The sequence below is a fragment of the Cibotium barometz genome, chromosome 17 (genome assembly GCF_041138505.1).
Source record: "Cibotium barometz isolate CiBa-2024 chromosome 17, ASM4113850v1, whole genome shotgun sequence".
Taxonomy (NCBI): Eukaryota; Viridiplantae; Streptophyta; class Polypodiopsida; order Cyatheales; family Cibotiaceae; genus Cibotium; species Cibotium barometz.
In genome coordinates, this window is record NC_141062.1 from 35525227 (window position 1) to 35552756 (window position 27530).

Genomic DNA, 27530 nt, shown 5'->3' on the forward strand with positions numbered 1-27530 from the left:
TGAGGAGGTGGCAAATTTGGAGCGAATAGAAAAACTATTGCATAATTTCAAGCAGCACAAAATAGGTTAAGCTAAAAAGTTGGTTGATTAACAAGACCATAATTGCATTTACCAACTACTTTACACCTTCCCTATGTTTTTCCACTTTCACAAATTTCAAATTTCTTGATTAACTCAATTTGTGTGGCCTGACAACATAAACAAAGACCTTGATCATGAACTTGAAGGAGCTTGCATTACAAACACTTCAAAGAGACAAACACATTCCTACAAATGCAAAAAACCTCCCATAAATCACTATGTCACCAACTTGGCACATCCTATCATGAAAATTCAACACAAATATCAATAAAGGGGACACATGTCATAGCACTATCCTTGAGGTCCTAGATCCTGCTCTTTAATGGTCCCACTCGATGGCCTAGGGACCATGTCAATGAAGGTTAGTCCAAACAATGACACCAAATGCTTGTTGCCTAAGAATTCATCTACACGACTCCACTTCGAAAATTTCATTTGAAAAATCCAAGAACCTTCCAAGCTTCATAAAACAATACCTGTTGTTCAACCCAAGAATAATTCGCAATACCTTTGAGAAATTTCGAGGCTAGTAGTTATGTGGAAAATTTGCCTAGGGATTGATGCTCATGTAGAAACCCAGCTAGTGTGTCTCTAACCGCCTTTCCTTGAGGATCAGCATATTGGCAGACAAGCTGCTTGTACCCCTTATCATGATGATCTGGAAGAGCAACGCCAGGTAGCAATTCATCCCCTTGATCTATGATGATATTATGCAGTAAACAGCAAACCAAGATTATGCGTGGAAGCTTGTGTTTGTCTGGGCGCCACATCACCCTATGCAGTATTCTCCATGTTCCTTTGAGGCGTGCCAGGGCCTTTTCTGCAATGGCAGCAGTAAAAGCATGCTTTTTATTATAACCCATGCTCGCATCAGTCAGGTCCTTCTCCTGGAAGGGTGTCAAAAGCCATGGCAGAAGTGGGTACCCGGTATCCCCAACAATAAATTCACAAACTTGTTTCCCCTCAGAAAGCCGCTTAGGCGGCCCATGCAGCCGCTGCCCACTTTCACAAAGCCGAAAGAACCCTGAGTTGCGAAGCAATCGTGACTCGTTCATACTTCCTGGCCACCCTGTTAAGATATCACGGAACCTCATGTCCTGGTCCACGATGGCCTGCAAAGCCATGCTGTAGTTTTGCTCCTTATCATACCAGTCAGCTGAGGACTCCACAGACGGCAGCGTCATGATCATGTGAGTGACATCAACAGCTCCACAGCAATTCGGTATCCCGAGCTGTTCAAACCCTGCTTTGATTTTCTCGAGCTCCTGCGCATCCGGCCACTTCAAATGATGCCGACCACGTTCCTCCATGGACTCCACAAACCTCCACGTCACCTGAGAAACCGTAGACTGCCCCACCCCTACTTGTTCTCCTACGGAGACCTGCGGATCACCTGATGCAAGCCTTCGCAATGCAATGGCCACTTGCTTTTCAACAGTGAGCAATCTTCCCTCGATGTTGATTAGACCGGATGGAGGTCTCGACACAAGGTCCTGCCTTACTAGAGAGCATATGTAGTCAAACGTCTTTCTAGAGACTCGAAAGAAACTTCTGAAATAATCAGTATCATGTCCGGAAAGACCTGTCAAGCAACCATTCAAAAAAAAAAAACCACACCCTCGTTAAGGCATTTTTCTCCTCTATTTGAATGTTGATACAATTACATATACAAGCAACATAAAGAACAGAACAGCCCTCCTCAAAGTCATCTTTTCTTCTAAAGTTGAGCCTCTTTGGACAGGTGGGGTTGGCATTCTCACAGACATTACTTGCAAATACCTTTTCCATTATTATGAAGTAACTCATTCACAACGTGAAACGTGCTATTTCAGGCTGCTTAATTTGGTAGTTTGGGCCAAATTCACTTAAATTGAAAGACACAAGACACCGATTGGGTCCCAACTAAAGGGAATGTGGGGGAAAGGGAGAGCTTGAGTTCCTTGCAAGTGCGCACACACTGAATTTTCTTCTATCCTCTTCTTCTCTCAATCTAGTATATCATAAAGATAAGAATACATACTATAACTTATGAAGGAAAGCACTCTCTTACTAAAACATACAAGGTCGGCTCATAGTGTGAACCCGACTATATGAGCTGGCGCTACAACTATGCCATACTCTAGTAATCCAAATCTAGTTGTCACACAGCCTGGTTGAGCTCGATATCTCAACACTCCCCCTCAAGCTCAACTCCACACACTGCACTTCAAGTAAGCTTCTAAACCTGCGGAGCTTCTCTGTACCCAATGCCTTCGTGAAGATGTCAACCGCCTGATCCTCTGTGCTAACATATACCAAATCCACATCACCTATTATAACCTTCTCCCTCACAAAGTGATAATGCACCTCAATGAGCTTCGTCCTAGCATGGTATACTCAGTTATCCACCAATTGTATGATACTCATGTTGTCACAATAAATGACAATAGCCCTATCGTTGGCTCACTCATATAGTTATGTCTATGTGCCAATGTCATAGAAAAGTCCATAATCAACTGTGGACTTTATGTACCTGAGAATCCGTCTAGCCACATCCAAGTGTGGCCTCTTGGAGGCCTGCATAAACTGATTTATAAGTCCAACAACATAGCTCAAAGTCTCACCCAGTAATTGTCATGTACATCAAAGTACCCACTACCAACCTGTACATAGCGGGGTTCTCCAAAAGCTCACCTATATCTACGGAAAGCTTTGTGTTCTGCTTCAATGGCACTGAAATAGGCTTACAGCCTCTCATACCATACTTGGACAACATGTCCAAGCCATACTGCCTCTGTAACAACAAAATGCCATGAGGTGATCTCACCACCTCTATACCCAAGAAACACCGCAATTCATCCAAATCCTTCATCTCACGTCAGCATCACTATCACCAGTGATAATCGAGTTATCCACAGAAATGACTAATAGTATGATCCCTCTATCTGTCTTTTTTACATAAGAGTGAAAAATCTGCATTGGATATCTGAAATCCAATGGTTACAAGATACTTCCCGATCTTGTTTGACCATGCTTATGCTTTGGGTGCCTAGTTCAAGCCATACAAGGCTTTGCGTAACATGCACACAAAATCTCGGTGCGCATGTGTCATGTGCACAGTGTGTATCTACCGTGTGCTACACGCACGCAAGACTAGTTTCGAGGCTTGGGGAAGCTTGGAACTAGGCAAGCTGATTGACGAGCTAAGTTAGGGATATACTAATGGGCGGGCACCCTAGTATGGACGGGCGGACGGCCAAATGTGGACGCCCGATGACCGGCCAAGAGCCTATAAAAGGGTGGCCAAGGTTAGTTATTGTATTATAGAGAGTCTCGCGAGTTTGTCAGAGCTCTATGGTCTTAGAGCCTGGATCTAGTGCAGACGTGCACCTGCTTTGTGCAGCCGAGGCCGACAGCAGTCTCGAGGCCCGCGAGGGCAGCTTCGTGGCGGTATGGGACGTCGCGAGGAGGAGATTGGTCGGTACGTCAACCTAGTTAGCTCAGCTCGTGGCTCGGTGGGAACAGCCAAGACTGTGGGCTCGCCCACGGCTGTCATGGTTGGGAGGTGAGTCAGGCCTGCACCCCCTTGTTGTTTATTTGTTCGTTTGTTTGCAGGATTCGAGTTTCAAACCAAGATCGATCACGAGGGGATCCGTGGGGATTTGACAGTGGTATCAGAGCATACCTCGTGAACGAGCAAGTCAGTAGGTAGAGAAGAAGAGGTCGAAGAACGGTATGTGTTAAAAAGCTTGCTGTTTTTTCTGTGCATACTGCAGATTTCAGAATAGTATGTGTTTTCCTTCATCAAAGAAACCCATGTTGATGGGGGAGATGGTAGTTAAGTAGGGTTAATTGCTTTGCAAAGAAGAGGCATGTTTCGTTGTGCAGTCGCATGTACTGTAGTGGGAGAAAACAGAAAAAAGGAAAAAAAGCATGTTGCTTTTCGTTGAACGCACGAGCGAGAGAGCACGTGTGAGAAGGAGGCGTTGACGGCTTTGTACGCTGGCACGTTTGCAGGAGGTGGCTACCGGCGGGCTGAAGGCGCCAAGGCTAGGCATGGCGGGCGCTAGGCCACGTGGCCTTGTGGCCAGGCTAGCGCAGCCAGCCCAGGCAACGCCTAGGCCAAGCGGGCTGGTGCCCAGGCCAGGCCAGGCCAGGCAGGCTGATACCCAGGCCAGGCACAGCAAGCCGGCGCCTAGGCCACGCACACTGAGGCTGACGCTGGCAGATCTGGCAGTTCAGGTGGCCATGGTGACGTCTGCAAACAGCCAACCGGCGGCGGCCAATCCAGGAGGGAAGCGGAAAAAAAAAAAACAAGGAAAGCACTCGTTATTTTTGGGCTTTCGTTTTTTTTACTTTAAATTTTTCTTTATAAAAATAAAGTCATCTCCTCTCCAAGGTTTACAAGTGTTTATTTTTTTTTAAGACCTTAGAATATATATATCCATATATATATATATATTCAAGAAAAAAAACACAAAAGCAAAGAAAAGCCAAGCATAGCTTTTGGGGGCTTTTAGTTTTTATGGGAAACCTTTATAAACCCCCTCAAGTGGGCTTCTTGCCACACATCTCTCAAGTTCTCAAGTTCTCAAGCTCTCAAGTTCGCTCGCACTTTTGTTGTGCAAAGATCGAATTTTCTCTCCACGTACCCTCTTCACGATGTCGACCCAAGAATCAGAGTTGGAGTCCCTTGTGGAACGCGAAGGCTTGCCGGCTACGGAAGGTACCGATGCCGATCTTTTGACGATTTTGTGTCAAAATCAGATTTCCAAGAGTTCAAAGTAGCTCTTGAAGCTTCTTCGTCAGAACGTCAAGCACAAATCGCAGCCCAGATGCAAGCTTTGCAGAACTCCATCGCTCTATTGACCACTACCCTCTCTACTTTCTCGGGTATGGATACCTTGGCTTCAGCTTTAGGCCCCAATATTACTCCGGAACCGTTCGGGGGCGAGCAAAAGCAGCGCACCAAGGAGATCGTGGACACTTGGCTACATAAGTGGCAAGTTCACTTTCAGTTTCATCCATATGATGACGGAAAGAAGATCCAGTTAGCAACAGGTTTCCTGTCCGGCAAAGCTTTGCTTTGGTGGAAGGAACTCAACCCTAAGCCAACGACTTGGGCACAATTTGAAGACGTTTTCAAGAAAGAATTCCTCAAGAAAGAGGATGATTACGATGTTGTTGCAGCTTTGACCATGACCTCGCAGCACCTCACTTATGAGGTCTACCTCCACAGAAGTTTCGTGACTTGCAGATGAAAGCTACAAAGATGGATCCCACTACTCTTTTGGGGTTTTTCGTAGCTGGTTTACCCGACTTGTACCGATTACAGGTTAAAAATAACAAATGTAAAACTTTGGACGAGGCCATTCATTCAGCTCGTATCTATGATGATACGATGGTCTCTTCCAAGTCCAAACCCGTTACCGAGTAGGGGAACAAGCATAGAAGAAAGTTCTCCGCACCTATGGCTAACACGACTGAAGGCAAGTCTTCGAACCAACCTTCGAAGAATTCAAGTTCGACACCAGCGAAGAAGAAACGACTCCTTAGGGCTTTGAAGCTCAAGAAGGAAGGACGTTGTTTTATCTGCGAAGAAAAAGAACACATGCGTAATGAGTGCCTGAAGCAAAAGGGTACCAAGTCAAACGTAGGACCCAAGCCAAAGGCAGCTAACCAGTTGTCTTTGACAGGTAAGTCAATTACTGTACTTTCTCGCCCTAGTACTTGTTCTGATTGTCTGTTCAATTCTAAGGTATTTAGCTTGCATGATCTTCTCCGAGTTTATGGAGAAGTGAATGGCCATAAGATTCACATTCTCTTTGACCCTGGCAGTTCGCATAACTTTGTTAACTACAAACTTGTGCAAAAATTGAGTCTTAATACGACACTTAGCGACCATACCTATGAGGTACGCCTACCTGCGGGAAGGCAAGTTTGGGATCGCAAGGTGGAGATGCTTCCAATCCAGATTCAGGACTACAAAGATACTCTGGAATGCTATGTTATGCATCTGGAGAATGTAGACTTGTTATTAGGGATTGAGTGGTTTAAGACTCTTGACGTCCAGATAGATTGGTCTAGTCATATTTTTTCTTTTCAGCATAGGGACACCAAGTATAGTATTTTAGGTGATTGTAGTCATGCCTCTCAGGGACCTCCTGTAAATACAATTGATTTTGGAAATATAATGGATTCTTCTTTGTATACCGCTTTCCATTGTGTATTGATTTCACTTTCTTCTTTTCTCATCCCTTCCATGGATGTAAATGAATTAAGTGTATTTCAAAGCAAAGAGTTACAGAAGATACTTGATTCGTTTCAAGATGTATTTCCTAAGGAACTGCCATCGGGTTTACCACCTGAACGGGCAGTAGATCATCGTATTGACTTGATCCGTGGTGCTCATCCTGTGAGTATTCCACCTTATAAGATGAGCCAAGCCGACGAAGATGAGTTGGCTAAACAACTCGAAGATTATTTAAGGATGGGCCAGATCCGTCCAAGTAAATCACCTTAGGGTGCACCTGTGTTGCTTAGGAGAAAGAAGGACAATACCTGGAGAATGTGTATAGATTACAAGAGATTGAACAAGCTGACCATTAAGAACCGGTATCCTCTCCCTAGATCAGATGACCTGATTGACCAGTTAGGAGCAGCGAAATATTTCACGAAGATAGATTTACATACTGGCTATCACCAGATACGTATTCATGAAAGGCATGTCGAAAGAACCACCTTTCGGACTAGGTATGGCCATTACGAGTTTCTCGTATTACCTTTTGGGTTAACCAATGCTCCAGCCACTTTCCAGCAAATGATGAACGATCTTTTTCGTGAACATTTGGAAAAATTTGTGGTGGTGTTCCTAGATGATATTTTGATTTATAGTCGTACTCTTGAGGATCATGTCAGACACCTCACGATTGTCTTAGCTATTTTAAGACAAAATCGACTATATGCTAAGTTAAGTAAATGTGAGTTCTTTATGGCCGACATCATTTACTTGGGACACAAGATCACTAGAGATGGATTGAGCATTGACTATGACCGAGTTCAGAAGGTTTTGGACTGGCCTATACCACGAACAGTGAAACAACTTCGTTCTTTTCTCGGAAACGCAATTAGCACGGCAGTTTATCAAGCAATTGTTTAGACTGTACGGATTACCGTAGGACATAGTCAGTGATAGGGACTCTAAGTTTACGAGTGATTTTTGGAAACTTGTTTTTGAGAAGTTGGAAACAACTTTGAATTTGAGTTCCTCTGATCATCCTCAATCTGATGGCCAGACTAAAAGAGTGAATCAGATTTTGGAGGATATGCTTCGAGCATATGTATCCAAAAGACAGAGTTCATGGGAGGATTATCTTCCTATGTTAGAATTTGCATATAACAGTACTAAGCATACGAGTACAGGTTTTAGTCCTTTCATGCTTATGTATTGTTTTCAACCTAGATCACCTGTTACAGTAGGATTCTCAGGACTTCAGCATGATGCAGCACGTAATTTTTTGCAAGATATGCAAGAAATGTTACAAGTTGCGAAGGAATCTATTAGAAGTGCTCAAGACCGAGACAGGTTTTATTCTAATAGACATCGTTCACCTAGAGAGTTCTCTGATGGAACGATAGTGTATTTGCGAGTTCCGAAAGATTCCGAGACTTTACGGACAGGTAGATCTCCGAAATTATCCCCTAGATACTGTGGACCATTTCGTGTTACACGACGGATTGGTTCAGTTGCATATGAATTGGATTTACCTTCTCATGTGAAAGTTCATCCTGTATTTCATGTCAGTAGACTTAAGGAAGTACTGGGTGGAGCAGATCAGTTAGTTACTCCTCAAGAAATTATAGATGTTGAGGACATGACATTTGTTCCGCACGAACCTGAAAAGATTCTTGGATTTCGTGAACGAAGATTGCATAATACGCTTATCACGGAATACAAGATCAAGTGGAAGGATCGTGTTGAGGAGGACGCTACATGGGAGACATTCACTACTCTTCAAAGAGATTACCCTGGCTTTGTAGTGAGCTCAGGAGTGAGCTCTTAGAGGAAGGGGAGTATGTCATGTGCACAGTGTGTATCTACCGTGTGCTACACGCACGCAAGACTAGTTTCGAGGCTTGGGGAAGCTTGGAACTAGGCAGGCTGATTGACGAGCTGAGTTAGGGATATACTAACGGGCGGGCACCCAAGTGTGGACGGGCGGACCGCCAAGTGTGGACGCCCGATGACCGGCCAAGAGCCTATAAAAGGGTGGCCAAGGTTAGTTATTGTATTATAGAGAGTCTCGTGAGTTTGTGAGAGCTCTATGGTCTTGGAGCCTGGATCTAGTGCAGACGTGTACCTGCTTTGTGCAGCCAAGGCCGACAGCAGTCTCGAGGCCCGCGAGGGCAGCTTCGTGGCGGTATGGGAAGTCGCGAGGAGGAGATTGGTCGGTACGTCAACCTAGCTAGCTCAGCTCGTGGCTCGGTGGGAACAGCCAAGACTGTGGGCTCGCCCACGACTGTCATGGTTGGGAGGTGAGTCAGGCCTGCACCCCCTTGTTGTTTGTTTGTTTGTTTGTTTGCAGGATTCGAGTTTCGAACCAAGATCGATCACGAGGGGATCCGTGGGGATTTGACAGCATGACCCTCATAATTCGGTGGCCGCATCATGTATACTTTTTTTTCAAATTACCATGCAAGAAAGCATTCTTTACATCCATCTGAAGTAAAGACCAACCCTTCGCTGTAGCCATAGCAATGACAGCTCTCATGTTTGTTGCCATTCTCACAATCGGGCTGAGTGTCTCCTCATAGTCAGTGTCATAGGTCTGCAAATAACCCTTGGCAACCAATCTTACCTTCTACCTGTTGCTCGGTGTAGGTATAGCCTCAACACCAAGGGTGCTCTGGATGGAGCTTGATTGGGAGATGAGCCTGTCGACCACTTGAATGTGTTGGTTTGTTACAAAAACTACTCCGGAGCTAATTGGTGGTTTCATTCCATGCTGGTTTACTCATATTATTGGGACATCCCATACTAGGGAAAGCCAAAACATAACCTTGGCCTTGTGTCTCAATCTCCTATGAAAGATCCAAGTTATGCTTTGGTCTTATACACCCACTTACATCCAATTGCCTTCTTTTCATTACACAAAGACGCTAACTCCCATGTTGCATTTGCATCCAATGCTACCATCTCCTCATCCATGGCATCTTTCCATTTTTCATATCCAAGTACCTATTTAAAAAGAGTAGGCTCCAACTCCTGTATTTCTTTAACCACGTAAACATAATGATGAGCTGTATATCCATCATATCTCAACCTGTCAATAGGGTATCTAACCCTCGTAGACCTACATACACCTGGATCACTGCCAGGTATCCTCAAAACAGTCCTGATTCTCCTTGCACCAGGAAAAACCACTGACGGAATACCAAGCTCCTTATCAAGGCTCTTCTTGGAGCCACTACAGTCACCATCCACATATAAGTGACCTACTGACATATCAAGCATAAAAGATTGATCTACCTTTTTCTTCCCTTTGCCTGATACATGTGTATCTACATCTTTCTTCAACCTGCGGCCCGCCTGACCATGAACTAATACTAGATCCACTACTAGAAGACTCTTCAGGTTCACTACGCACCTGTGATTGCTGCTCTACATGTGGGATAGCATCATTACTTCTTACATCTGCATCTTTAGTTGCCTTCGTTGGTGCATACTAGCTGTCATCTCATAAAAGACAATATATCTACTTGCTCGCATCTCACGACTGGTAGGGTTATAACATATGTAACCTTTCTGCTCCAAAGCATAACCAATGAAGATATATTTCTCTACCTTTGGATCCAACTTTGTTCTCACTTCATCAAGAACATGCACATGCAATATATCCAAACACTTTCAAGTGAGACACATCTAGTTTTATGCCTATAAACTTCTGTTGAGATGGCATGCCATAAAAAGCTACAGTGAGAGTCGTGCTTATTATGAAAACAACAGTGCTACTGCTTCAATCCAAAAATAATCTCACATATTCTTTTCAAACATCAAGACACGTGCCACTTCTGCAATGTACCTATTTTTTCTTTCTGCAACACCATTCTGTTACGGGATATACCTACATGTAAACTGTCTCTTGATTTTCTGCTTTCTCAAAAAATCACAAAACTCATTGGAAAAATACTCTCCCCCACCATATGATCTCGAGCATTTTATTTGCATACCTTTTTCCTTCTTGACCAAGGATTTAAATCTCTAAAAGTAAGCAAACACCTCACTTTTCTCCTTTATTAAATAAACTCACACTATTCTAGTGTGATCATCAATGAATGTAACATAATCCCTACAACTTACAATTGTTGCAGCTTTCGTCCATCCTCATACATCCGAATGTATAACATACAATAGCTTTGCACTGATGTGCTTTTCATGCAAGAAAGCATGTTTGACCTGCTTACCAAGCTAGCATGCTTCACATACTTTATGAACCTTGAACTTCGACAACCTTACAACAATATTTTGAGTCTGCATAGACTTCAGCCATTGTATATTCACATGACCAATGTACTTGTGCCATATATCAATATCTCCAATGACATCTGTTCTATATGCACAAACATGACTGCTTTAACCTCAAGCATGTTAACATCCAAAGTAAACATCATGTCATTTCTGTTACCCGTTGCAACTAAGCCGTAATGATTTTTAAAGTCTTTCACAAAACATCCTTGAAGATTAAATCTCACTTGCAGACCTGCTCAACCATCTATCCAACAGAAACCAAATTCTTCATAATATTTGAAGCATAAAGTATGTCACGGGGACACCCATGCCATGGCATAAATCTTCCTTGGTTTAGATAGCATTTAGGACATTAGAAAGGTTACTACAGGGCCTTATGAACAATCGTCAGTAGTATGGACATAGTCAGCAGCATGAACAACATCAAGGACCACACATGTCAACAAGCACCAACATTTAATGTGTTTTTCCTCAGTCATGGATACATAAACAAGCCGACAGCCTTTCTATTGGCCTACCTGCTCCCCCTAGACATATATAAGTACTAGACATCATTTGCACATATCATCTAGTCCCTCTTTCGGGCTTAGGTTATCATTTAGTAAGTAGAAGTGCCTTAGCCGCCTTTTGGGCCAGACCAAAGGCCTCATGAAGTTGTAGTGTCATATATCTTTTTGTAACATAGCAATATATTGAATACCTACAGCCATCTCTCTCGCTCTCTCTCTCTCTCTCTCTCTTCTCTGTATAATCGTTTCATTAAGCATCTACAGGTGTTCCATAATCAGGCTTAGGACTGGATCACAGAAGAAGGCTTCCGCGCATGCAACATTGGTATCAGAGCTTCAGGCTGATTTTGAGATAGTGTTGTTGTCCATGTCCCACCCATCCATGCGCGATACAGGAAGGGTGGGTGAGACATGGACAGCAACAATATCTAAGAATCAGCATGAAGCTTTGATACCAATGTTGCATGCACGGAAGCCTTCTACTGTGATCCAGTCCTAAGCCTAATTAATAAAACACCTGTAGATGCTTAATGAAACGATTAGACAGAGAAGAATGGGAGAGAGAGATGGTTATAGGTATTTAGTATTTTACTATGTTACAAAAAGATGTATGACTTTACAACTTCATAATGAGACCTTTGACCTGCCCAAAAGGTGGCTAATACACTTCTACTGACTAAATGATAACCTAAGCCCAAAAGAGATACGTGCAAATGATGTTTAATGCTTATATATGCCTAGGGGGAGAAGTCAGCCAGCAAAAAGGTTGTCGACCTATTTATATACCCACGATTAAAACACCTTTCAAGAATTTATTTTGGAACAATCCATTGGCACGTTGGCCACGATCAATACAATGAATGAATACAAAAACAGATATGCCGATGTAGGATATCCAAGTCGAGGTCAATGTCGAGGCACGAAATCTCTGATGCCGAGCTCACCACTTGGATGACCCACAAGTATCTCTCACCGAGCTAGTACCAGATCCAATATCCAAGTCAAATCCAAATCCAAATCCAAGTCCAAGTTCCAAGTCCAAATCCAAATCCAAGTCTAAGTTCCAAGTCCAAATCCAAATCCAAATCCAAGTCCAAATCCAAATCCAAATCCAAGTCCAAGTTCCAAATCCAAATCTCAAGTCCAAATCCAAATCCAAGTCCAAGATCCAAATCCAAATCCAAGTCTAAATCCAAATCCAAGTCCAAGTTCCAAATCCAAATCTAAGTCCAAGTTCCAAGTCAAGTCCAAGTTCCAAATCCAAATCTCAAGTCCAAATCCAAATCCAAATCCAAGTCCAAGTTCCAAGTCCAAATCCAAGTTCCAAGTCCAATCCAAATCCAAGTTCCAAATCCCAAATGTCAAAGATGGGCGACGGCGGCCGGCGGCTCTAGGCCGGTTGAGCTAGGAGGCGGCAGCTCGCGGCGGCTGAGCTGGGCAACGGTGGCTCAAGGTGGCGGAGCTGGCGGCGCAACGAGTAGATGAAGATGAGGGTCTTCCAATCTTGATGCCCAAAACAAGAGGGCTCTAGCTTCTTTTATACTTAGGGAGGGCCTTGCTTTTTGCCAAAAGCAATACTTTGCTTTGCTTTTCTCTTTTTGCTTTGATATTTTAGTAATAATAAAATATTGCTCATCTTTGCCAAAGTTCTTGATTTATTGCCTATCTAGCTTCAGGACCTTGCTTTTCGGCCTTGGAGCTGCTTTTTGAAAACGCAGCTTTTAGCTTTTTGATCCGGCTCAATCCCCTCTTTCCAATGGTGTCCTTGCTCGTAGTCAACTCAATTTGACTTTTCTCCTTTTCCTTGCTTTTGACCAAAACTAGTACTTTTTCCTGTACCAACTTCATGATGCTTTCATCAATCTGTCCATGTGTTCGGGCATGAGTCCCATTATGTGAAAAAGAGCTAGGAGAGCCAAATAGTTACATCCCTCCCTCTTATATCGCAACTGCCCTCAACTGCGGACTGCAAGTGTTCCAAGCACATCCATATGTTCCATGTATATCCATGTGTTCCAAGTACATCAAGTACATCCATATGTTTCAAATATTTTCGAGTACTAGTCCTGTCCTGTGAGCTTGTGCATCTAGTCTTTCCCCATATAAGTGGTCATCTGCTCATCTGGCAACATCTCTACGCCTTTTCTTCGACCAATGTCTTCTTGAACCCTGTTTCCATGCTTTCATTAATCTATCCATGTGTCGGGGCATGAGTTCCATTACGCGAAAAAGAGCTAGGAGAGCCAAATAGTTATAACACGTGTGGCCCTTGATGCTGTTCATGCTGCCAACCCTACCCATGTTGCTGCCGACTCCTCATAAGACCCTGTAATAATAACCTTGCTAATGCCCTAAATGATGTCTAAACTAGGGAATATGCTGAGATTTATGCCATGGCATGGGTGTGCATGTGACCAAGTTCATCTGCCAAGTACTTCATTTTGTCATTCTCCATAGACAATGGCACTTTATCAACATAGACAAGGGGTGCACAGTATCATCACCAGTTTCTGTATAACCTGGCTTTTCCATTTTCTGCATATCTCCAAACCACTCACCATGACATGTCATATGGTTAGAAACATCAAAATCCACATACCAAATATCTCATCCGGCACATCTCCTGTCGCGAAACTGAGCATATGCTACATCTCAAACAGTTGTTTACCTCTGTCATCACCCTGTTTACTTGATGATGCATAGTTGCCTAGATACAACTTACCATTTTTAAAATCGTTCTGCATTTTATAGCAGTCTTGTTGCGGAATGGAGCATGTGCTACATCACAAACAGCTACTCATCTCTATCATCATCCTCTTTACTTGATGATGCATAGTTGCCTTGCTGCAACTTACCATTTTTTATATCATTCTGCTTTTTATACCAGTCCTGGTTTGCCACAATAATAGCACTCCATGCTATTTGCACTCTGATATCTTTGATAGCCACCTCAGCCCCTCTGGCTCCCCCTACCTCTAGAGTGGCCTCTTCAATCTGTATGAGATTGATTTTCTTCTTGTTGTTACTGCTACTGGTTTTGATTTCTAAACCGACCACCACCTCGTCCTCTAGATGACAACATGCCTCTACCTCTACCTGTATCCAAGTAGAAGACATGTTCATGTGTATTTCCAAAGGATGAACCTCCCCCAATATTCATCTCCTCATGGATAAAGAGAGCAATCAGTTCCTGAAAATCAAAAAAGTTCTCTCAAACACCAATGGAGATCTGAAACTGATTATATTCTTCACCAAGACCATTCAAGGTCACAAACACCATATCATCATCATCTACTGGTGATCAAATAAAAGCAAGGGCAACTGCAAACCCTTTAACCTTCATCGAGTAATCATTTATACTCCGCTTCCCTCTGGTCACATTATGCAATCCTTGCTTTAGCCGCAACTCCCGAGCTTGGGTGTTTATACTATACATCTTCACCAAGGTGTCTGTCACCAGCCTGGACAGTTCACAGTCTGAAAGGGATCTGGTGGACTCCACGATGTTTAAATATTTGGAAAGTACAAGCTTTGGGAATGGGGAATTATCCTAGAATACAAAGGACCACACTCCTAAAATTTAGGGGAGTTGCTATTTTTGGCCCGACTCCGATGGAAATTCTGTTCGCGTATTACATCTGGAATTGAGCAGATACCAAGAGTTGGCAAAGTGCCTATGACAGAATGTCTACCAGTTGGGATAGTTTTAGAGATAAAGCTTATGGAAGGACCCATCTCTTAGATTGGGACATGTCGCAAGGAGGTGGACCAAAGTGAGACAAGTGGCCTGACATTTGTTAGAAAGTGGATCAAAGTGAGACAAGTGGCCTCACACTTGTCACTTCAGCTATTGTGTGGCTCTCCACTTGTCATTGTAGCCTTCTCTTGCCATTTTAGCTCATGGGAGGCCCAAATCTACAAATTGGAGCCCTCTCTCTTCATTCAGGGAGGCTCTCTTGCTGCACACTAGCCTCTACCACCATTACAGGCTGCCCTAATGATGGCTACTCTCTTTCTCTCTCTCTTGAAGGCTGCCCGTGAAGAGTACCGGCTGTTGGGGACTGTTTTGGAGGCTTCCATCGTGAAGAAATACTGAAGGCAAGGATATTTAATCATTTATTATGATTTCTAGCCATTGTACTTGTTGTACCAGCATTTGTACTTGCTGTACTTGTTGTACTTGTTGTACCAACATTTGTACTTGCTGTACCAGCCCTTGTACTGGCTGTACCAGCTTTTGTACTTGCTGTACCACCCATTGTACCAGCTTCCATACTTGCTGTACCTGCTGTACCAACCACTGTACCGGCTGTACCAGCCACTGTACCTACTGTACCAGCCCTTGTACTGGCTGTACCAGCTTTTGTACTTGCTGTACTTGCTGTACCAGCCACCGTACCGGCTGTACCAACCACTGTACCTACTGTACCAACCACTGTACCGGCTGTACCAACCATTGTACCTGCTGTACCGGCTGAATGGAGAGTTGTACTTGCTGTACCCTTTCTATTGCATGAAGACCCGTGGTTTTTGGGGAAGAATCAGTACCCACACGGAGGTATATGGGTTATATTGTTGGCTCGGCATTTCTACAGCCTATGTTCCGGCTTGGTTGCCTCGTGTTGGGCTGTGTTATGGCATTTGTATATGGATAATCCGGCATCTCCCGTGGGGAGAGTAAGGCCCTCAAAGCTTGTACATGATATTATTCTCCTTGGGTAATAAAATACTCCAAGGGGGGGGTCGGCCCATTCCGGCCTCTATGCGGTGTCACGTGTGCAAGCTCCATTTTCAGCATTTGTGGATGTTTTGTCCAGCTTTTATGTTTGTTTAAGTGGTTTAATATGCATTGATGGTATCAACAAGTGTGTCAAAGGCCCTAGTCCCCTGGGCACCCGCCGTGAGTTACATTGGTATCAAAGCATAGGCTTTCTTGGAAGCGGAGGCTTCCTTCTATCAATAAGGAAGAGAAAAGATCTCAAGTGGGGACCACCCTTACCATCATTGCTGTTAAGCATGGCCAGCCGCTTCATAGCTTATGAAGCAAGAGCATGAGCAGTAGACAGCTTGTTGATCTAAGGATTTATGAATTCACAGAATTTTATCGTGGAAGGGTGAAGTTGGCTTTATGTGCACACGTTTAGCACTCTTTCCATATGGATATTGTGGATTATATTATCAAGCTTACAGGCAAGCTATATGGAGATATATCTCAGGATATCTTAAGGATATGGTGACGAGATATTTCTTTTGGCTTCATGACCAACCTGGCAAAGAAAAGCTAAGTATACTTTGAGTTTGCAAAGTTGTTGCTTTTGCTATTTACTATGAAGCGTTATTGATGTTCACTAACCCTTGTATAGCTATGCAAGGAGAAAGGTGTTGTTGTTTGCTTTGAGATGGTTTCAGGGAAACATTGTTTATGGCTCCCTTTATTGGGATGGATTATATCTATGGAGATTTCTTTCTTGGACGAGATTTATATAGATATTGGGCTTCACAAGTAATTTCTATGGACGAATCTGTCCGAGTTTATAGAGAAGAAATCTTTGGATATCTCATGGATATGATGCTTTTATGGATAAAGTCCACCTCTACTCCAAGGTGTGTGGTTAGCACAGAGTATGTGGTAAGAGTTATGGTATACAGATCTATGGATTCTTTGACTTCTTTTCTAGGAATTTGGATCCATCCTCAGGTTTATGGATTATGTTTATGGCTCCCTTTTACTGGGATGGATTATTCTTTTTGGCTCCCTTTATTTGGGATGCATTGGACTTATGAAACTCATGATTCACATACCATGTGTAGTGTTCTCTTGTCCTACGTGCCCTCTTGAAGATAGTTTCTACCATGTGAGGGTGGAACAATAGAGAGCAGATGGAAGGGAACATGGGCACTTCAAAGGATAGTGACAAGCACAACATACCTTGCGTAGTGTTCTCTTGTCCTACGTGCTCTCTTGAAGATTGTTTCTACCATGTGAGGGTGGAACAATAGAGAGGAGATGGAAGGGAACATAGGCACTTCAAAGGGTAGTGACAAGCACAACATACCCTATGTAGTGTTCTCTTGTCCTACGTGCTCTCTTGAAGATTGCCTCTACCATGTGTGGGTGGAACAATAGAGAGCAGATGGAAGGGAACATGGGCACTTGAGAGGGTAGTGTGAGTTGGTGGCTGAAATGCCTACAAACTATTGGTGGCCGAAATGCCTATAAACTATGTGTAGCAGAAATGCTTATGGAACACCAGGTTATCTATGCCTGCGTGACTTGAGCCCACCTCTCATCCAAGGTGTGTGGTCAGAGTACCAACACGGAGTGCAAGTGGTAAAGTGGACATGACGGGACTTATGTCTATGCCAAGGGTCATGTGGACCGATGTCTTGTTGGCAGGAGACTTACTTTGCCTCGCCCATTTACTTGGGACATGGATTATGATATCTGGACTTATGGGACTGTTTTGTCTCGCCCATTTACTTGGGACATGGATTATGATATCTGGACTTATGGGACTGTTTTTGTCTCACCCATTTATCTTGGGACATGATTTTGATATTGGTATTATGGAGACTTATTTAGTCTCGCCCATTTCTTTGGAACATGGATTCTTCAGTTATATTGGATTTTTGAGACTGTCTCGTCTCACCCAATCGATGGGACATGATTATATCTTGAATATATGGCTTGAAGCTTAAAGTTGCGGACAACTTTTAAGAAGCTAGGGAGGATGTCACCAGCCTGGATATTTCACAGTCTGAAAGGAGTCTGGTGGACTCCAGGATGTTTAAATATTTGGAAAGTACAAGCTTTGGAAATGGGGGATTATCCTAGAATACAAAGGACCACACTCCTAAAATTTAGGAGAGTTGCTATTTTTGGCCCGACTCCGATGGAAATTCTGTTCGCGTCATTACATCTGGAATTGAGCAGATACCAAGAGTTGGCAAAGTGCCTATGACAGAATGTCTACCAGTTGGGATAGTTTTAGAGATAAAGCTTATGGAAGGACCCATCTCTTAGATTGGGACATGTGGCAAGGAGGTGGACCAAAGTGAGACAAGTGGCCTGACATTTGTTAGAAAGTGGATCAAAGTGAGACAAGTGGCCTCACACTTGTCACTTCAGCTATTGTGTGGCTCTCCACTTGTCATTGTAGCCTTCTCTTGCCATTTTAGCTCATGGGAGGCCCAAATCTATAAATTGGAGCCCTCTCTCTTCATTCAGGGAGGCTCTCTTGTTTGCTGCACACTAGCCTCTACTACCGTTATAGGCTGCCCTATTGATGGCTACTCTCTTTCTCTCTCTCTTGAAGGCTGCCCATGAAGAATACCGGCTGTTGGGGACTGTTTTGGAGGCTTCCATCGTGAAGAAATACTGAAGGCAAGGGTATTTAATCATTTATTATGATTTCTAGCCATTGTACTTGTTGTACCAGCATTTGTACTTGCTGTACCAGCCCTTGTACTGGTTGTACCAACTTCTGTACTTGCTGTACCACCCATTGTACCGACTGTACCAACTTCTGTACTTGCTATACTTGCTGTACCAACCACTGTACCCGCTGTACCAGCCACTGTACCTGCTGTACCAGCCCTTAAACTGACTGTACCAGCCCTTAAACTGACTGTACCAGCTTTTGTACTTGCTGTACTTGCTGTACCAACCACCGTACCGACTATACCAACCACTGTACCTACTGTACCAACCATTGTACCTACTGTACCGACTGAATGGAGAGTTGTACTTGCTGTACCCTTTCTATTGCATGAAGACCCGTGGTTTTTGGGGAAGAATCAGTACCCACACGGAGGTATATGGGTTATATTGTTAGCTCGGCATTTCTACAGCCTATGTTCCGGCTTGGTTGCCTCGTGGCATTTGTATATGGATAATCCGGCATCTCCCGTGGGGAGAGTAAGGCCCTCAAAGCTTGTACATGATATTATTCTCCTTGGGAAATAAAATACTCCAAGGGGAGGGTCGGCCCATTCCGGCCTCTATGCGGTGTCACGTGTGCAAGCTCCATTTTCAGCATTTGTGGATGTTTTGTCCAGCTTTTATGTTTGTTTAAGTGGTTTAATATGCATTGATGGTATCAACAAGTGTGTCACAGGCCCTAGTCCCCTGGGCACCCGCCGCGAGTTACAGTGTCCCAAGCCTCCTTAGGCATTCGCGCATCTTGTAAATGTACAATCATACAATCTATCACACTGACAAACAACCAATACAACACCTTTCACACTCTTTCATGCCATGCTTAATATGCATGCACTTGCTGTAGGGTTGGATTTTCTTTAGCAATCTCTAGCTCCTTTCTATCACACCTATCATGAACTCCCAATATCCTTTTCCCATAAGGAAATGGATCATCTTGAACTTCCATGCTTAAAAGTTATTCTTGTGCAGCTTATCGCTCACAATCTGTGAGGACAAGCTCTCAAACATCTTTATCTGCAGTAACTTACCACACAAATCTTGCAAAAACTTCTACACTTACAACTTACTTGCAATCTCCAACAAAGCAATACCGTAAACCTGTTATACTACTACAACTGTATATCAAACAGTCACACAAACATATATCCACCAACCACCTACTAATCTCAAAATCTCTGCACAGACTATCCTGCAACCAAATTTCTATTGCAACTTTGCTCCAACCAAAAATTGAGCATACACAATCAAAATCAACAGTTTCTCAAAGTGTCTGTGGAAAACTTGCAGAGCCAAAATGGACCCCGAAACACGCCCGAATCACCTCGAAATGCGAAAAAATCAACTAACAAAGTAAACTTCACACAACAGGGTCTTCTTCCTTCATCCAAGATGATACCTCAGTTTGAGACACTGACTTCCTTGTTTGCCTGTAGCTCTAAAGGTGTTGCTCAAAAATCAAAGAGGTAAAGAGATGGAAATACCCTTACCCATGTACCGCTTCCTTGCTTGCCTTGTTCTTGCCTCTTGCTTGTCTTCTCCGCTCTCACGAACCGAAGCTCTAAACCATAAAGAGAATGTGGGGGAGAGAGAGAGAGAGAGAGAGAGAGCTTGAGTTCCTTACAAGCAAACACACACACACACACACACAAGAGAGCAAAACACAAGAGAGAGATGGATGGCTGAATTTTCTTCTATCTTCTTCTTCTCTCAATCTAGTATATCATAAAAATAAGAGTACATACTATAAGGGAAAGTACTCTCCTACTAAAAATACAAGGTACGTCCATAGTGTGAACCCAACTATATGAGCTCGCACTATAACTATGCTATACTTCTGTAATCCGAATCTACTTGTCACACAACCTGTCATCCACTCGCGGCATATCAACCATAATCTCACCAACCGTGCAGAAGCTATCACCCAAGCGGGTCATCAATGTCCGCAGCACTAGTTGAGCTTGGTATCTCAACACCAACCAACCCACTTAAAGTCCCCTATATTTGATTGTATTCCCAAGTTCTAATGACTATAACCGAGAATGGTCCTATGAAGTGTGAACTAACCACAGTGAACTAAGCATAGTTCCAGGCCGACTCGACCGTGGCTGTGCTTACCCGGGTAGTTTTTGTGCCAAGGCGGGCTACCCGCTCGGCTGTAAAAGACTTGGATGCTTCGAGGTTCTACCATTATGGGCACTCCTGTTGGTTATCTCTGCTTCTGTGGAAGGCTGCTGATACTTGTATTCCAATATATGAGAGATGAGGAATGAGGATGTGGAGGGCTGTTTTTACAGGCTGATTTTCCCATGATTTGCAGGTTGTGGAAGAAGTCGTGCAGAAAAAAGCTGGTCGTAAAGCAAAATGGCAGGCATTGAATTAATCGTGGGTTGTACATATAAAGATGTTCCCTTCACCACATGTGGGCACCCAGGGCACCTTGGCAGCCCAGAACAGGCTGCACAACAGACATGCAAGCAGCCCAATAGCCTGTGGCTGCTGTCCACATTGTTTCTTCTGCGTTGCTTGCTGCCCCTTTGCCCTATGGACTGTCCATCCTGTCCTGCATCTGGTCCTTGTTGTCGAGCCTTCCTACATGTGCCCAAACATCCCGGAACTTGCAATTCTGCCTGGCCTGTGTCTTGTTGATCCTAGACTTGTTCTCAACAATGCCTGGTGCCCAGCTCTTGGCCTAATAAGATGCTTGGACACTTGTACAAACAATAACCCAACTAGGTTGAAATTGTGTGCGGAACAATGCACTGATTGTTTTCCAAAATTTATGAAGCAATCCTTGGCCTTTCATCATGCACCGTGCCATCTCTATGAGAGAGATGTTCTTCCTCTCTACAACACCATTTTGTTGCAGTGAGTATGGTGTTTGTTGTACACCGATGCTTGATGCCCTTTTGCAACAAATAGGCTTTGAATGCATCACAAACAAACCCCCCCCTCCCCCCTCCCCCTCCCCCTTCCCACGGGTGAGAATGGAGGGTCTGCACTTATAATTGCTATCTGCTGCATTTTCAGCCATTGCCACATAATGTTGGAAACACATATACACCTCAGACTTTGCCTTAATGAAGTAAATCTCGAGAAGTCATCAATGAATGTGACAAAGTACAACTGTCCTCCCATGGACAGTGCCTGCATACGACCACATGCATCACAATGTATTAGCTGTAATTTTGGACAGCTCTGATAGATCCGTCCTTTGGAAAGGCATTCTTGTGCATCTTGCCCAAAATGCATCCCTCACACACATGGTTGGGTGGCCTTTCCCCATGAGGCGTATGCATCTTTCAAAGCAAAAGTGCTAGTAGCCACGATGTCTGCACCATGCATCTATCTCTCATACATATTAAGCTGCTGTAGGCCATGATACAAACTCCCAGAAGCAACAATCACATTGTCCTTCTCATGGTCCCTCACAATGCATTTGTCATCTACAAAGTTCATGGACACAGAAAGTAGATTCTTTTTTATACCTGGAACATACAATACATTAGAAAGGTGTGCAATTGTGCCTACGCTTGCTGCACCTCTGCCTTCACCTCTTTGAGGTGTGTTGGGCGCAATATCTGCACAATATCTACAGGGTGGGTGTCATCACCATTGACAAAGCTCCACAAGCCCTTGGCCACATGCAGTTTTCATTGACATTCATTCTAAGAATATCCTCGTAACACTCGGTTTTTCTCTCTCAGTTTCCCCATCTATTTGAGGACGACTTTTTATCATAAAGCTCCACACGGAGTAGTTACTCCCGTCGGGCTTATCCTCCTCAGCCAAAACACCAAATACATCTCCTACATTATGTGCCATTTCGAATGCCCAAATGCAAAGTTCACCGCAAGCCTAAATTCACAAATGCAAAGTGTGTGTGTACGCTAACCGAAAGCCAACCACTTGGCTTGTAGCACACTACAATGCTAAATACCTGCGAATCCCCTTAAAAATAACAAAATGGAGTCAAGTATAGAGATAATTGTTACCAATTTGATGATTTTGTCGATTTTGCAAATTACCGAAGTATGCATGTAAAATAGGTACACACGCAGCAACTACGGGCAAGTACACGCACCACAAAACGTATAGGTGCAAGTACACAAGTGCTCATGTCGCAGTGTGGACGGTATGAACTTTACAAACAACAAGTAAGGCAACTGTATGGATGTTGCACAAGGATGTACCAATCGGTACAAGCTCACAGGTGTGCACGGGAAAAAATCGAGCTGCTATGCAGACTAAACCTTGGGCTTTGATACCATTGTTGGCTTAAGCAAACCCATATGTGCACAATAGAGAGAGAGAAAGAAAGAAAGAAAGATATATTAACGTCTGCGACGAGAGGCCAAAGTCGGCCTATGACACAAAATAATAAAACTGTGTTCTTCCGGTCATCGGAAGAAAAGGAAAAGAAAGAAAAGAAAAAGTGTGCATGTGTCTGGATACAACTGTGAATCATCATGGATCGGTGGAGCCCATATACAAACAATATAAAGGGGGGTGGGGATGTGGATGGAGTGCTAAGGCAAGATGCATCTCTATATGCTGAAGGGGTAGTACAAGCATGCTATGCACATCTATGTCTAACTCCATCCAGTGCCATAAGAGGGATATAAGATATCATACATCGCCGATGCTGAGGCTGTGAGTGGCATGAACATGTACCCTGAGTCTGAATGAAAGTGAGCTAGCCTCTCCTGTGTCTCCATCTGGTGTCTCATCCGGATAGCTGCTATCTCTCCGTGACGGAGTCGGGGTGCTCTGTGTCCAGTCTGTCTAGGTCTCCTCCTGGCTCTCAATTCCTCTGCTCTATGTGCGGTCACCCCACGTGGTACATCAGCTGGCACTGGCATAGCTCTCTAAAAGAAATATGTGAGCTAGGACTGTCTCCCACCCCTAGTGGGAGCGGGTGTCTGGAGGAGTCTCTCTCGAGAACTATGAAGCTCTAGTAGTAGTCTGCCAAGCTGTCGCTGGTCCGAGGCCTCCATCCGGCTCACAGCTTATGCTCCATGATGTCAGGCATGTGCCTGAGATCAAGAAGAACCTGCTTTCTACTGGACAGCTTGATGATGCTGATTATGTTACCACATTTGGTCGTGGAAAGTGGAAGCTTAGTAAGGGCTCACTGGTTGTTGCCAGAGGCTCTAAGGTGGACACTCTTTACTTCATGCATGCTAATGTTTGTCACCATGCTAATGTAAATGCAACCGAGCTGCCGGAAATCTCTATGTGGCATAGCCGGTTGGGACACATGAGTGTCAAAGGAATGGAGCAATTGTCTCCTTTTGGTTACTTGCCTTCTCTAAAGTTCTCAAGTTTTCAGTTTTGTGAACATTGTATATATGGCAGGCAACTCCAGTGCCCCCACAAGAAAGCTCTTGGACAGAAAGATGCTTAGTTAGAGCTTGTGCATACAGATGTATGTGAGATGCCTCAGTTTCTTTGGGAGGGGCAAAATATTTTGTGTCCTCTATTGATGCGTGCACATACGCAGGGAAATACGCACCAAACTTGATCCTAAGTCTCACAAATGCATATTCCTAGGATATGGTGACAGAGGTGAAATGGGGTATAGACTTTGGGATCCAGTGAATAGAAAGATTATACGCAGCAATGATGTCATTTTTGATGAAACATGCATGTATAAGGAGCCTGCAAGGCAACAAGAGCCTGGCAGAGTCATCTTTGATGATGATGGACATCATGGACAACAACCGAGGGCTGTAAATCAGCCATTACAGCAACAAAACCAGCCCTTAAATGGTGCTAAAAATGGTCCAAATGGACAGCCAGAGATGGCAGAAGATATCCCTATGGATATCCCACAGTTAGAGGAGATACCGGGCATGATCTTTCAACCTTATGGCATGGAACAGAAGCCACCAATAGGTGATATGCAGGCTGGACAGCAACCTGCAAATGATGGTCATTGGGTACGGAGGTCCACAAGACCCTCCAGACCCCCTGACAGGTTTGTTCCAGAGGTTGACTACTTGATGCTCACTGACTGTGGGGAGCCCTCATGTTATAAGGAGGCTTTACAGAGGGCAGACAAGGCTCTTTGGGAGCGTGCTATGAAGTCAGAGATGGATTCTTTGCACAAAAATGGAACATGGAAGTTGGTGCATTTGCCTACAGGCAAGAAGGTTTTGCCATGCAAGTGGGTTTACAAGCTCAAAGTTGCACCTGATGCAAAGCCAAGATACAAAGCCAGGTTAGTGGCTAAGGGCTTCAAGCAGGAATATGGTGTGGACTTTGATGAGATCTTCTCTCCAGTGGTCAAAATGACCACGCTTACAGCTGTATTAGCTTTGGTTGCTCATGATGATCTGGATTTGATTCAGATGGATGTGAAGACTGCTTTTCTTCACGGTGATCTCCATGAGGAGATATATATGCAACAGCCAGAGGGTTATGCAGTGAATGGAAAGGAGAAGCTTGTATGCAAGCTGAAAAAGAGTCTTTATGGGCTCAAACAGGCACCAAGGGAATGGTATCATAAATTTGATACATTCATGAAATCCCAGCATTTCAGGAGGAGTGACATAGATCACTGCTTATACACCAAGAAAGCTTTGGATGGCAGTCTATTGATCCTCATCTTGTATGTTGATGATATGTTGATTGCCGGGAAATCTCGTAAAGAGATGGATGCCTTGAAGAAGAGGCTGCATCAGACCTTTGATATGAAGGATTTGGGTGATGCAAATCACATTTTGGGTATGCGGATACTTCGGGACAGAAATCAGCATGTGTTGTATTTGTTTCAGAAGGAATACATTGGCAAAGTTTTGCAGAGGTTCAATATGGAAAGGGGGAAGAAGACTAGTACTCCTTTGCCTCCATATGTGAAACTCAGTGCTATGAACAGCCCACAGTCGGATAGTGACAAGGCTGATATGGCCAAGATTCCGTATGCTACAGCTTGTGGCAGTCTCATGTATGCCATGGTTGCTACCAAGCCGGACATTGCATTTGCAATGGGAGTGGTTACTAGATACATGGCCAACCCTGGCAAGAAGCACTGGGAAGCAGTGAAAGGTGTCACGAGATACCTGAAGGGCACACAGGATATGTGCATCTGCTTTGGCAAACAGGATGCATTAGTGCATGGTTACACGGATTCGCATTATGCCGGTCATCCAGATAACCGGAAGTCTACTACCGGTTATGTGTTTACATTCAGAGGAGGTGCTGTGTCATGGATATCCAGGATGCAGAAGTGCACTGCCTTATCTACTACAGAGGCCGAGTATATTGCAACCACAGAGGCTTGCAAGGAGGCATTATGGCTATCTCGATTAGTGGTTGATTTGGGTTATACAGGGGATATTCCATTGTTGCATTGTGACAGTCAGAGTGCCATCCAGTTGGCAAAGAACCCTGTCTTTCATGCAAAGACGAAGCATGTGGATGTGAAGTATCACTTCATCAGAGAGGTGATAGAGAACAAGCTGATTCAGCTTGTCAAGATTCATACGGATGACAACCCGGCTGATCTGTTGACAAAGAGTTTGCCTCCAGTGCGGTTTGCTCATTGCAGACACTTGATGGGCATTGGATGAGGCCAGTTTCAGCCTTGATATGGCCTTGTATATTATCATGTACATGCTGATTTTTTCTTTTCCTTCATTTAAGGGCACTTTGCCTTTAAGTGGGAGGTTGTTGGGGTAAAGGCATTATGCCCACCCTTACAGTGTGTACTAGCCCATAAGTTTTATAGTACATAGTACACTTAGTACTTTTAATGTACTAAGTGCACTATGTGTACTAGAGCAAATATACATGTGTGATAGGGGAGTCACACACTCATACTGTGAGTTGACTTATCCCCATATGTCTCTCTCTCTCTCTCTCTCTCTCTCTCTCTCTCTCTCTCCCTTCTCTGTGTGTGTCTCCCACATGAAACCCTAACTCTCTACAGCTGAGCTTCCATAGCTACTTCACCTCAAACAATCCTGCATAACTATCTCTGACCCCCTGGTGGGCTCTACATCTACATACAAAGTGATCCTCAGTCTCCACCTCCTCACGGCACAATCTGCATATCCGCTCGGCTCTGGGAACCCGTGCCGCTCTCCCAGCCTCTATCTCTAACTGATGTGATGAGACTCGTAGCTGTCGAATAGCAACGCGAGAGCTGTGTGGCATGTATACATCCACATACCGCGGTCATTGTATAAACCCATCCCCTGAGATGCTCATAAAGTGGTCTCTGTAATACAGCATCTTCGGCGGTAGTAGGCTCTCTGGTGCTGTCCATGTCTACTAAAGACCCAATGGGCCTATGAGACCAAAGTGATATGTTTTTTCTCTGAGAGAAGTATTTCTGCGTTTTTTTTTATACTGCTGGTTGCAGAGGAGGAGGGAGCGTTTTGGTCTTGTCTGGGGCGGCTGGAGGAGGTACAGGGAAGCCCCTACTGGCTGCGTTTTCTGCCGGTCTGGCGCGGCCAGAGGAGGTACCCTATTGGTTGCGTTTTCTGCCCTTGTGCACACGTGAAGGGCAGCCACCAATGGCTGCATTTTTCTCCAAAGGAGGTGCTGAAGGTGCTGTGTTTTCCTCTTCCCTGTCTTCTTCTTGCTACACGTGCTGCCGGTTGGTTACAGCAGCATTTTTTGCATTATCTCATCTGCGTTTTTGGAGGCAGGTGTTCTTTTCCAAGACTGGTGCCTTCCCACATGGCCTTGAGCCATTGCTCAGCCAATCTTTGCTTTGTCAGAGTTTTCAGATTCATGGGTGCACACTTGGATTCACATCCTCGAGGTGTGTGTGGAAGACAATTAATCCTTTCTCGATAGCAGAGGGGGTCTATGAGCTTGTGCTAGTTCAACATAGTTTTGCGTGTACAGGTGTTTCCTTTAGGTTCTCAGGGTGTTCACCTTGAGAGGGGGATGTGGTTACTTGGCAAGGTGAGCCACTCCTATTCCCCAGGCAGATGGCCTTCTGGATTACAGGGTACAAGCACAGAAGTCTTCATCCCTAGGA

General features: G+C 44.1%; 1 protein-coding gene across 1 annotated transcript in view; it reads right to left on the minus strand.

Annotated features, from left to right (window-relative positions):
- Positions 1-209: 209 nt before the first annotated feature.
- LOC147629930 (protein ANTAGONIST OF LIKE HETEROCHROMATIN PROTEIN 1-like) overlaps positions 210-27530 on the minus strand; it is a 47763-nt gene continuing 20442 nt past the window's right edge. Inside the window, exon 2 of the mRNA XM_086811462.1 lies at positions 210-1663. Coding sequence (XP_086667588.1) covers positions 615-1663 — 1049 coding nt within the window. The 3' untranslated portion in view covers positions 210-614. The remainder of the gene's footprint in view (positions 1664-27530) is intronic.